The 11,786-nt window shown below is 38.0% G+C and overlaps 1 protein-coding gene across 1 annotated transcript; it reads left to right on the top strand.

Annotated features, from left to right (window-relative positions):
• Positions 1-751: 751 nt before the first annotated feature.
• Positions 752-4,778, top strand: LOC100462154 (olfactory receptor 9S13). Its single transcript, XM_054560764.2, has one exon. It carries the CDS (start codon positions 1,113-1,115, stop codon positions 2,034-2,036), a length of 924 nt encoding a protein of 307 aa, XP_054416739.1. The 5' UTR covers positions 752-1,112; the 3' UTR covers positions 2,037-4,778.
• Positions 4,779-11,786: the final 7,008 nt, after the last annotated feature.

Here is an 11,786-nt window from a genome sequence, read left to right as displayed (position 1 = left end):
ATTACAATAAAAAGGTCTAATTTGTATCACAAACATAGCACATATTGTTAGATTTCTTTCACCTTATAATATAACCAAAATTTTATAAATCTATTCAAAGTATATCAAACAGATAATATGGTAGGATAAAAAGTGCCCTTCCAAGATGTCCATATGGTAAATTATGAAGCCTGTGTATATATTACCTTACATGGCAAAAGGAAATTTGCAGATGTGAATATTAAAAATGTTGAGATGAGATACCATCCTGGTTTATCTGGAAGGATCCAATGTCATCACTAAGGTCCTTCTAAGAGGGAAGTAGGATGGTCAGGTACAGGAGATGTAAGACCAGAAGCAGAGGTTGGAGAGAAGATGCTGTGCTGCTGGCTTTAAAAGCAGAAAAAGGGGCCATGGACCATTGAATACAGGTGGACTTCAGAAGCTGGCAAAGGAAAGCAAACACATTCTTCTCTAGAGCCTCCAAAAGAAACATGGGCCTGCTAACATATTATAGGCCTTTAAAGCTTACTCTACACTTTTGTCCTCTGGAACTGTAAATTAAATAATTCCTATTGCTTAAAACCATTAAATCTAAGATAATTTGTTTTAATAGTACCAGGAAACTAATAGAAATGTGACCAAAAAGTCTAAGTTAATTGATTTTACAAACATAATCAACTCCACTTGCCAGCATCTCCCTCAGCCCAGATAACAATTCTTGTAAAGAAAAACTAACTAAATAGTTGAGTCTCAGGTGTCATCATGTCTTTCTGTTCTGATTTTGAGAACTCTTTAAATTAAAAAAAAAGCTAGTGATGTGGAGTGAAAAAAATTACTCAAAATACATGAGTATTTTGAGATTAGAGTTGAATTATATGGCACCATATTTATAGATGCAGACTATTTCTACTTGATTTATTTCCCATTTCTTTCTCTTACAGCTGAACTTTTCTCTTTACATGAAATATAAAACACAGCAGACCAAGACATTATTGCATTAAATAATTTTTGCGTTGGCTTATAAGTGTTTTCCTTCTTCCTCCTCCTCCTCTCCCATCTCTCTCTCTCTTTTTCTCTTTCTCTCTCCCTCCCTCTCTCTCTCTCATTCTCTTTCTCTCTGCACTTACACAATGGTGAATTTTACACATGTCTCAGAATTTGTTCTACTTGGGTTCCAAGGGGGTCCCGGAATGCAGGCTATGCTATTTCTGATTTTTCTGACCCTCTATAGCATAGCTGTGGTGGGAAAACTTGGCATGATTGTAATTATCTGGGTAGATGCACACCTCCACACCCCAATGTATGCCTTCCTGCAAAGCCTTTCATTGTTGGACATCTGCTATTCTTCCACAATTGCACCCAGGGCTCTGGTGAACTCCATGCAAGAGGACCACACAATTTCCTTTGGCAGATGTGCTGCTCATTTCTTTTTCCTGTCTCTCTTTGGTACCACAGAGGCTTTCCTCCTGGCTGCCATGGCCTATGACCACTTCATCGCCATCTGCAACCCTCTTCTGTACTCTGTGAGCATGTCTCACCAGGTCTGTGTGCTGTTAATATCAGGATCCTACTTGTGGGGTGTAGTCAATGCCATTGCTCAAACAACCATGACCTTCAGGTTGCCTTTCTGTGGATCCAATGAGATCAACGACTTTTTCTGTGATGTCCCCCCACTCTTGTCCCTCTCATGTTCAGATACCTTTATAAACCAACTGGTTCTTCTTGGTTTATGTGGCTCCATTATTGTCAGTACCTTTTTGATTGTCCTGGTCTCATACATTTACATCATCTCAACAATTCTGAGGATCCCGACCACGCAGGGATGCCAGAAAGCCTTCTCCACGTGCGCTTCCCACCTAACAGGAGTGTGCTTGTTTTTTGGTACTGTTTTCTTCATGTATGCACAACCCAGTGCCATCTCCTTCATGGAGCAAAGTAAAATAGTGTCCATATTCTACACTATGGTCATCCCCATGCTGAATCCCCTGATATACAGCCTGAGGAACAAAGAGGTCAAGCAGGCTCTGAGACGGAGTCTCAGACGGTGTCTTTGAGATCACCGTCTCCATGGATCTCCTCAGTCATCCTGGACCTCACCCCAAAGCGCTGCTACCCATGGAGGTTGTGTCTTAGGAATATGGCATTCCAGGGCTTCTTAGTTTCTTTCTTGAAGTCTGTGATCCAGAAGACCAGGGGTATTTTAATGGTCTTTACATGTTTAACGATAAACAAAATCAAGGCTTATGAGGAATAAAATGCAGACTGGCGGAAAAGGTGGCTGAATAGACGGATATATATGGCTTTTTTGTCTCACATATTACATAGTATCTTGGTCCAACTCCGTCAGAAAACAATTACGTAAAAATTGTATATTTTACTTAGAAAATAAATAAAATGCTTATCTTGAATGTAGCTTACCAAGTACAAATATGGATCCTACACAAAGGAAAAGAAAAATAAAATGCTTTAATATTTTACCTAAAACATTTAGAAATATATAAATTAGTAATTAGTATTTTTCATGTTAAAAGTAAATAAATTAGAAAAAATATTATTAAATTCTATTTTAAATAGTTTTATGGAGGTATAATTGACACACAAGAAATTCGCATGAAGTGTATAATTTGTTATGTTTTGACTTATGTAAACACTGGTGCGACCACTCCCACAATCAAGATAATGAACATATTATTATGCCAAATCACACCAACTGGTTCCTTGGTTCCTTCCTCATGCTTCCCTCACTTTAGCCATAAACAACCCTCCTCCCAGGAAACAACTAATCTGCTTTCTGCCACTATAGATTAGTGCACATTTCACCTAAATTGAACTATAAGCCACGTAATCTTTTTGAGGGGGTGGAATTAGACTTGGAACAGGTGTAGCTTATTTTACTTAGTATAATTAGTCTGAGATTTATACAACTTGTTTCATACCTCAATTGTTTGTCATGTTTATTACTGGAAAATATTCCTTTGTAAGAATATACTACAATTTGTTTATCGATTTACGTGTTCATAAACATTTGAGTTGTTTCTAGTTTTTGGCTATAACAAATACAGTTGTTGGGCCGAGAGTGGTGGCTCACATCTGTAATTCCAGGCGTGATATAAAGGAAAATCTGCAGAAGCAAATGCAGAAATAAGTATCATGACATCTTTCTGCTTTTATCCAATATTAACTTATTAAGCATCTACTGGGCATGCTATTTGAGGAGAAGCACGAATGAATAAAACTCATATTTCACTTTAAGAATATTACAGTACAGTTGGAGAATTTACTTTCATAAACACAACATCTCAAGATGTTGGAAGTCATCCAGTAAAATGAGAGTAATATACATTGAAACATTAATGCATCAAGGTCTTAACTGCCTGGATGCAGACACAATATTTTAATTATGAAAATTTCACTTTCATTATGGTTTTGATTTGCATTTCTCTGATGGCCAGTGATGGTGAGCATTTTTTCATAGAGACATGGATGAAATTGGAAATCATCATTCTCAGTAAACTATCGCAAGGACAAAAAACCAAACACCGCATGTTCTCACTCATAGATGGGAATTGAACAATGAGAACACATGGACACAGGAAGGGGAACATCACACTCTGGGGACTGTTGTGGGGTGGGGGGAGGGGGGAGGGGGGAAGGATAGCATTGGGAGATATACCTAATGCTAGATGACGAGTTAGTGGGTGCAGCGCACCAGCATGGCACATGTGTACATATGTAACTAACCTGCACATTGCGCACATGTACCATAAAACCTAAAGTATAATAATAATAAATAAATAAATAAATCAATCAATAAAAGAAAGGTAAAAAAAAGAAAATTTCACTTTCAGTAGAGGAATGAAAAACATGGAAACTGTAAAAAAAAATAATGAATTAATTTATTTAATTAACAGTTTGAGCAAATATAATTTTCTAAGCCCTAAACTGTTGGGATACCAAATTGAATAAACTTTTTTCCTCAGAAAGCTCAAGTATAGTAAATCATTGTTAGAAATTTAGTATTAATAGTGCTGACATAGGATAAGTTTATATGTATAGTACCATGCAAATTCAAATTGTGTTCAAGTATTGAAAACAGGGGGCCAAGGTGGCTTCACAGAAGAGATGGCACCTCTGTCATGGTTTATTAACATCTGTATGTTCTCACTCCTTACAGATTTCTTTATCTTTTTAAGGGTTCAAAGTCCAGTAACTCTCATTCCTCGCACAGCATTTTAGAGATTAAAAGCTTCCAGTTACCTTGAATATAAAAATATGTGCTTCTTCCATCATAGATATATACTGCTTAATGCTTTCTTCTACTGAAACCAATTCAAAGAAATATGAGAGAAGAAAAAAAGAGAAAAACATAGGGAGAGAGAGTGAAATTTCAGCTTCCATTGAGCAAGTGAGATTCTAAAAGATGGAATCTTTGAGTCTCAAGCTATGACTCAATATTCTCAAACATAACTAGATAGTTGGTACATCCTTTTCTTCTTGGATAGGATATATTAATAAGATATCTTTATCCTGACTTATCCATGAAGGAAGAATTAATAAGTAAGATGGGGGTGCTCATATTAACTTATTGGACTCAGTAACCAACTATGAGATGTGAATGCTGTTGCTCACTATAGAATCATAATTAGCATTTCTCTGACACAAGTGATCAAATTTTATATTTTGAATTAATCATTTGGGTGTCCTCTTTTGTGAAGTGATTGTTTAAACCATTTGCCTATTTTAGCTGGATGACAGTCTTTTCCACTTTTTAAAGATATACCTTATATATGCTGGATATAGGTTTGTTTGCCAGATGTATACATGACAAATATCTTCTTACAGTTTTGTGCCATGCTTTTTCTTTTTTTTCTAATAAGAATTTTTATTTTATTTTATTTTATTATATTTTAAGTTCCAGGGTACATGTGCACAACGTGCAGGTTTGTTACATATGTATACATGTGCCATATTGGTGTGCTGCACCCATTAACTCATCATTTACATTAGGTATATCTCCTAATGCTATCCATCCCTGCTCCCCCCACCCCATGACAGGCCCCAGTGTGTGATGTTCCCCTTCCTGTGTCCAAGTGTTCTCATTGTTCAGTTCCCACCTATGAGTGAGAACATGCAGTGTTTTGTTTTTTGTCTTTGTGATAGTTTGCTGAGAATGATGGTTTCCAGCTTCATCCATGTCCCTACAAAGGACATGAACTCATCCTTTTTATGGCTGCATAGTATTCCATGGTGTATATGTGCCACATTTTCTTAATCCAGTCTATCATTGATGGACATTTGTGTTGGTTCCAGGTCTTTGGTCTTGTGAATAGTGCTGCAGTAAACATATGTGTGCATGTGTCTTTATAGCAGCATGATTTATAATCCTTTGGGTATATACCCAGTAATGGGATGGCTGGGTCAAATGGTATTTCTAGTTCTAGATCCTAGTTCTAGATCTACAATGGTTGAACTAGTTTACAGTCCCACCAACAGTGTAAAAGTGTTCCTATTTCTCCACATCCTCTCCAGCACCTGTTGTTTCCTGACTTTTTAATGATCACCATTCTAACTGGTGTGAGAATGGTATCTCATTGTGGTTTTGATTTGCATTTCTCTGATGGCCAGTGATGATGAGCAAAACAAGAAATGGGGAAAAGATTCCCTATTTAATAAATGGTGCTTGGAAAACTGGCCAGCCACAATGGCAACAAAAGCCAAAATTGACAAATGGGATCTAATTAAACTAAAGAGCTTCTTCTGCACAGCAAAAGAAACTATAATTAGAGTGAACAGGCAACCTACAGAATGGGAGAAAATTTTTGCAATCCACTCATCTGACAAAGGGCTAATATGCAGAATCTACAAAGGACTCAAACAAATTTACAAGAAAAAAACAAACAACCCCATCAAAAAGTAGGCGAAGGATATGAGCAGACACTTTTCAAAAGAAGACATTTATGCAGCCAACAGACACATGAAAAAATGTGGCATGGTTTTTCAAAATTCTTTCAATAAAATTATTAATTCTGATGAATTCTGATGTTTAAGAAGTTATTAAATTTAATACAATGCTTATTTATTGATTTATTCCTTTTATCTATTTTATTATCCCAGTACATGTAACTTATGGTCATGATTTAGCTTACTATAATTAAAAAGAATTTCAAAAAAAAAGTATTCACACTTTTTTTCCATTACAAATATTTTGCTTGTCTGGCCAATTAATATTCTACAGACACATAATATTTGCTTCTTGACCTCATAAACCTCATCAATACCATTGACTGGTATTTTTGTGCAAATTTGGATAATTGATAATAGCTTTATGACATTGAAAAATTCTGTTCATGAACACAGTATATAATCCTGTTTAATTATGTTTGTTCATTGTTCACTATATTTTTCACGTTTATATATTCTGCCAACAAATAATATTTTTGATGCATTATCAAATGGGATATTAAAAAACAGCTCAAAGTTGATAGTGGTATATGAACTTGCATGGCTTTCATGTATTTTTCTCAAGGATTCTCACTAACTTTCTAACTTCTCTTAATATCTAAAAACAATGTTCATAAATTATTATAATTATTGATGACAATAACCCAAGTCTACTAGGTCATAATAGAAGAAATTCTTCTTAGCCATCTTATTTTAGTTCAATGAAATTAATATTGATCTATTAACCAGATGGAAGAGAAAATTTATTTCACCCTAGTGTCCAAGGGTGGCTTTTTTCTTGAATGGTACTTTGTTGAATATTTTTCTATAGTGAGATAATTTTAGCATTTTATCATGTGTTAATGTGTTAATCTGTTATAATAGGTTTCATTACGTTGATGCAAACTTGCACTACGGGAGTAATTTGAATGTGGTCATGATCGTTTATTGATGTACTGTTTTATTTGTTATACTGAAACCTATGTCTCCTGTAAGGATTGGCCTGTCACTCCTTTTCTTCTAATGCCATTGTATGGTTTTGGTGTGAAGCTACATCTAAATATCTAAAATATGTTAGATCATATTTCTACTTTCCCCACTAGACTTTGCATGCGTTAAATATATATATATATATAGCTTAAATATTGAGTACAATTCACCTTTGCAAGTACTCATGCTGGATTTTTTTTTTCTTTTATAAAAACTTGATTTAGAGCATGCAAGTGCAGTTTTGTTACACCGATATATTGCATAGTGGTAAAGTCTGGGCTTTTATAACTTACCTATCACCGAAATAATGAATGCTATACCCAATAGGTAACTTTCCAATCCCCACTTCCACACCAACCTCCCCGCTTTTGGAGTCTCCAGGGTCTATTATTCTTTTCTGTATTCTCTTCTGATATTTTCTTTATGGAAATATTTTCTCATCCCTGATTCAGTTTCTATAGTATCGTAGGATAATTTGGGCTTTACACTTCTTCCTGAGTCAGTTCCATACAATTTAACTCATTTAAAAATATTTTCATACTGGGCATGATGGGGAGTGTCTGTAATCCCAGCTACTTAAGAGGCTAAGGCCTTGAGTTCACTTGAGTTCAGGGGTTTAGGCTGTAGTGTGCCATGATCACACCTGTGAAAAGCCACTTTGCACTGTAGCCTGGGCAACGTAGCAACAACTATTTTGCTAAAAAAATTAAAATGAGCCAACAAAATTGTTTAAAAGTATTTCTATTTTATATAAGTCTGCTATTCACTAATATATAATAGTTTCAGAATGTTTTAATCTTTTAAAAATGTATGTGACATGTATAATATTTTTGTGACATCTATGACATTATGTAGCTAATAATATATAAATTATATTATAAATGTAATTTATATTCATTAATACATATAAATTACACATATAATTTTCAAATATTTTCTCCCATTCATCGTGGATTGTCTTTGCGATGGCATACTTTTATTACGGTAGGAAAATGATATGCTATACCCGATAGGTAACTTTCCAGTCCCCACTTAACCATCTTTACCATTTTTAACCATTTTTAAGAGTACCGTACAGTAATGTTAACTATATTTGTATCGTTGAGCAACAGATCTCTGGAAATTTTTCATCTTGCAACAGTGAAACTCTTTCATAACGACTTTCATAACGACTGCATCATTTTACATTCCCAGCAACAGGGCACAAACAAGGGTTCAAACTTCCCCAGTTCCTCACCCACACATTATTTTCTGTTTTCTCGACAGTGTCCATCCTGATAAATGTGATGTAAGATCTTGTGGTTATTTTGATTTGAATTTCCCTAATTTTGACTTAGAAATGTTGAACATCTTTTCATATGCTTATTGGCCATGTATATATCTTCTTTGGAGCAATATCTATTTAAGTCACTTGTCCATTTTTAAATCAGGTTGTTTTGTCGTTATTTTTTAACTCCTTATCAGATACATGATTTTGGATTATTGTTTCCTATTCCACAGATTGCCTTTTCAATTTATCAATTGTTTATTTTATTTCTATTTATTTTTTGAGACAGAGTCTTGCTTTGTCACCCAGGCTGGAGTGCAGTGGCATGATCTTGGCTCACTGCAACTTTTACCTCCCAAGTTCAGACTATTGTCCCGCATCAGCTTCCTGAATAACTGGGATTACAGATGCCCACCACCATGCCCGGCTACTTTTTTTGTATTTTTAGTAGAGACAGGGTTTCACTATGTTGGCTAGGTTAGTCTTGAACTCCTGACCTCACGTGATCCACCCGCCTAGGCCTCCCAAAGTGCTAGGATTACAGAAATGAGCCACCATGCCCAGCCTCAATTTGTCACTTACTTATTTTGAATCCTGCCCTCAAACATTGGACTTCAAGTTCTCTTATATAGGTGAGTTTCAACTCTCCCATATAGGGGAGTTTATTAAGGAGGATTAAACTTACATGATCACAACGTCCCACAATACGCTATCTGCAGGCTGCGGGGCAAGGAAGCCAGTCCGAGTCCCAAAGCTGAAGAAATTGAAGTCCAATGTTTGAGGGCAGGAAGCATCCAGCATGGGAGAAAGATGTAGGCTGGGAGGCTAGGCTCAGTCCAGTCTTTTCATGTTCTTCTGCCTGTGCTGAAGAACTGTCCTAACTGTGCTGGCAGCCGATTAGATTGTGCCCACTCAGATAAACCGTGTGTTGGCCTTTCCCAGCCCACTTACTCAAATGTTAACCTCCTTTGTCAACACCTTCAGAGATACACCCAGGATCAATACTTTTCATCCTTCAATCCAATCAAGTTGACACTCAGTATTAACCATTACATATCCACTCCATGTGAATTTGAACCTATACACATCTCCTGAGATCATACATAATCTTCAAATAAAGACAATAATAAGGTCTTAATTATGCCTGACATAATACAACTATCCTTCGTACAACCAGAAACACACCAATCCCCAGCCCAAATGCTATTATATAAAGTTAACAACACTTAAATGCTGATATGAAGTCAATAATTTTATGCCACATGATAAAGAAAAAAGGAAATAAAATGAAGGGATTTCCTTAGTACAAGTGCATACATTCACAAACATGATTTTATCAAAAGGAGGATAAAATACTCATGACAGTTATAATCCTTGTTTCTGCAAATGGTCACGTGGTCATAGCTGGTATTGATGACTACCTACTTTTACTACCCATTCTGTTACCTTTGCTTTCAGCAAGCACCTCAGCAGGTTGTGTTTCTTTTCCCAGTGGAGTGACCCAAATCTTCATTTCTGAAGGGTCTGGGGCATTTGTAGTCCTGCCTGGATTGGGCTGCTGTAGTTTTCCATTGACCTTAATCACAGGACATGGTAATACTAAGAGAGCCCCAAGGGGTCTCCTGTATTCCATGCATACTCTTCCTTACCTCCACTGTGGAGTAGTAGGCTGATTTCATCTTGATAATTCAGGTCAACCACCCCAGCCAACACTGTAACTCCCTTCTTAGCCTGTTGACTTAAGAATAGGAGGAGTACAAAGTGTCCAGGGGGCAATCTTAACTTCCAGCTTAATGGAATTTTTGTTGGGTCTCCTGGTGGCAGTGCTCCTCCCTCTGGAACTAAGACCTCTAGGCCAGCAGAACATAATGTTGCAGGAACAGGAAGCAAAAATTTTGCTAGTGGATCACTAGAGGCGATGGTGAGTGGTGCCACTTCCACTTCCACCCCTTGGTTCCTGGACCCGTGAATCCTGGCGATGGGAGAAAGAGTACTATATAATGGACACTGATTCAGCACATACATGGCCTTCTGGAGAACTTTGCCCCACCCTTGCAAAATATTGTCACCTAGATGGCATTGTAATTGTGACTTCAAAAGACCATTCCACCATTCTATCAATCCAGCTGCTTCAGGATGATGGGGAACATGGTAAGACCAGTGAATTCCATGAGTATGAGCCACTGCCACACTTCTTTAACCATAGACTGCCTTGGTCAGAGGCAATGCTGTGTGGAATACCGTGACGGTGGATAAAGCATTCCATGAGTCCACAGATGGAAGTCTTGGCAGAAGCATTGCATGAAGGATAGGCAAACCTGTATCCAGAGTAAGTGTCTATCCCAGTGAGGACAAACCTCTGCCGTTTCCATGATGGAAGAGGTCCAATATAATCAACCTGCCACCATGTAGCTGGCTGTTCACCCTGAGGAACTGTGCCATATCAAGGGCTCAGTGTCGGTCTCTGCTGCTGGCAAATTGGGAACTCAGCAGTGGCCATAGCTAGGTTAGCCTTGGTGAAGGGAAATTCATGTTGCTGAGCCCGTGCATAACTTTTATCCCTGCCACTATGGCCACCTTGTTAATGGGCCCATTAGGCAATGACAGGTGGCTGGTGGTGAGTGGCGTCCACAGAACAGGTTATCCTATTCACTTGATTATTAAAATCTTCCTCTGCTGAGGTCACCCATTGGTGAGCACGGACATGGAATACAAATATCTTCACAGTTCTAGACAACTAGGAAAGTTTCATCCACATACCTCTTCCCCAAATTTCTTTGTCACCAATTTTCCAATTATGTTCTTCCAAGTCCCTGACCATCCAGCCAAACAATTGGCTACAGCCTATGAATCAGTATATAATCACACATCTGGCCATTTCTCCTTCCATGCAAAGTGCACAACCAGGTGCACTACTCTAATTTCTGCCCACTGGGAAGATTTCCCTTCACCGCTGTTCTTCAGGGATGTCCTAGAAAGGATCTGTAGTGCTGCAGCTGTCCACTTTCTGGTTGTGCTGGCATATCGTACAGAAACATCTGTAAATCAGGCCCTAGTCCTCTCTTCCTCTGTCAACTGATCATAGGGAACTCCACATGAGGCCATTGGTGCAGGCCGGGGGAGAGAAGGCAGAGGGGCAGGAATGGAGACCATGGGCATTTGAGCCATTTCCTCATGTAACTTACTTGTGCCTTCAGAACCTGCTGGAGCCCGATCAAATATATACCACTTCCATTTGATGATGGAATGCTGCTGTCTATGACCCACTTTATGGCTGGATGGGTCAGAAAGCACCCAGTTCATGACAGGCAGTTCAGGTCGCATGTTGACTTGATAACCCATAGTCAAATCTTCGGTTTCAACCAAAGCCCAGTAACAGGCCAAGAGCTGTCTCTCAAAAGGAGAGTAGTTATCTGCAGAAGATGGCAGGGCCTTGCTCCAAAATCCTAGAGGCCTCCACTGTGGTTCACCTATGGGGACCTGCCAGAGGCTCCAACAGCATCCCTATCTGCCACTGACACCTCAAGCACTATTGAATCAGCTGGGTCATATGACCCAAGTGACAGAGCAGCTGACACAGCAGCTTGAGCCTATTGCAGAGCGTTCT

This window comes from Pongo abelii, chromosome 1, assembly GCF_028885655.2.
Source record: "Pongo abelii isolate AG06213 chromosome 1, NHGRI_mPonAbe1-v2.0_pri, whole genome shotgun sequence".
Lineage (NCBI taxonomy): Eukaryota > Metazoa > Chordata > Mammalia > Primates > Hominidae > Pongo > Pongo abelii.
Note: the sequence above shows the minus strand (reverse complement) of the source record. Positions and strands in the feature narration are given on the sequence as shown.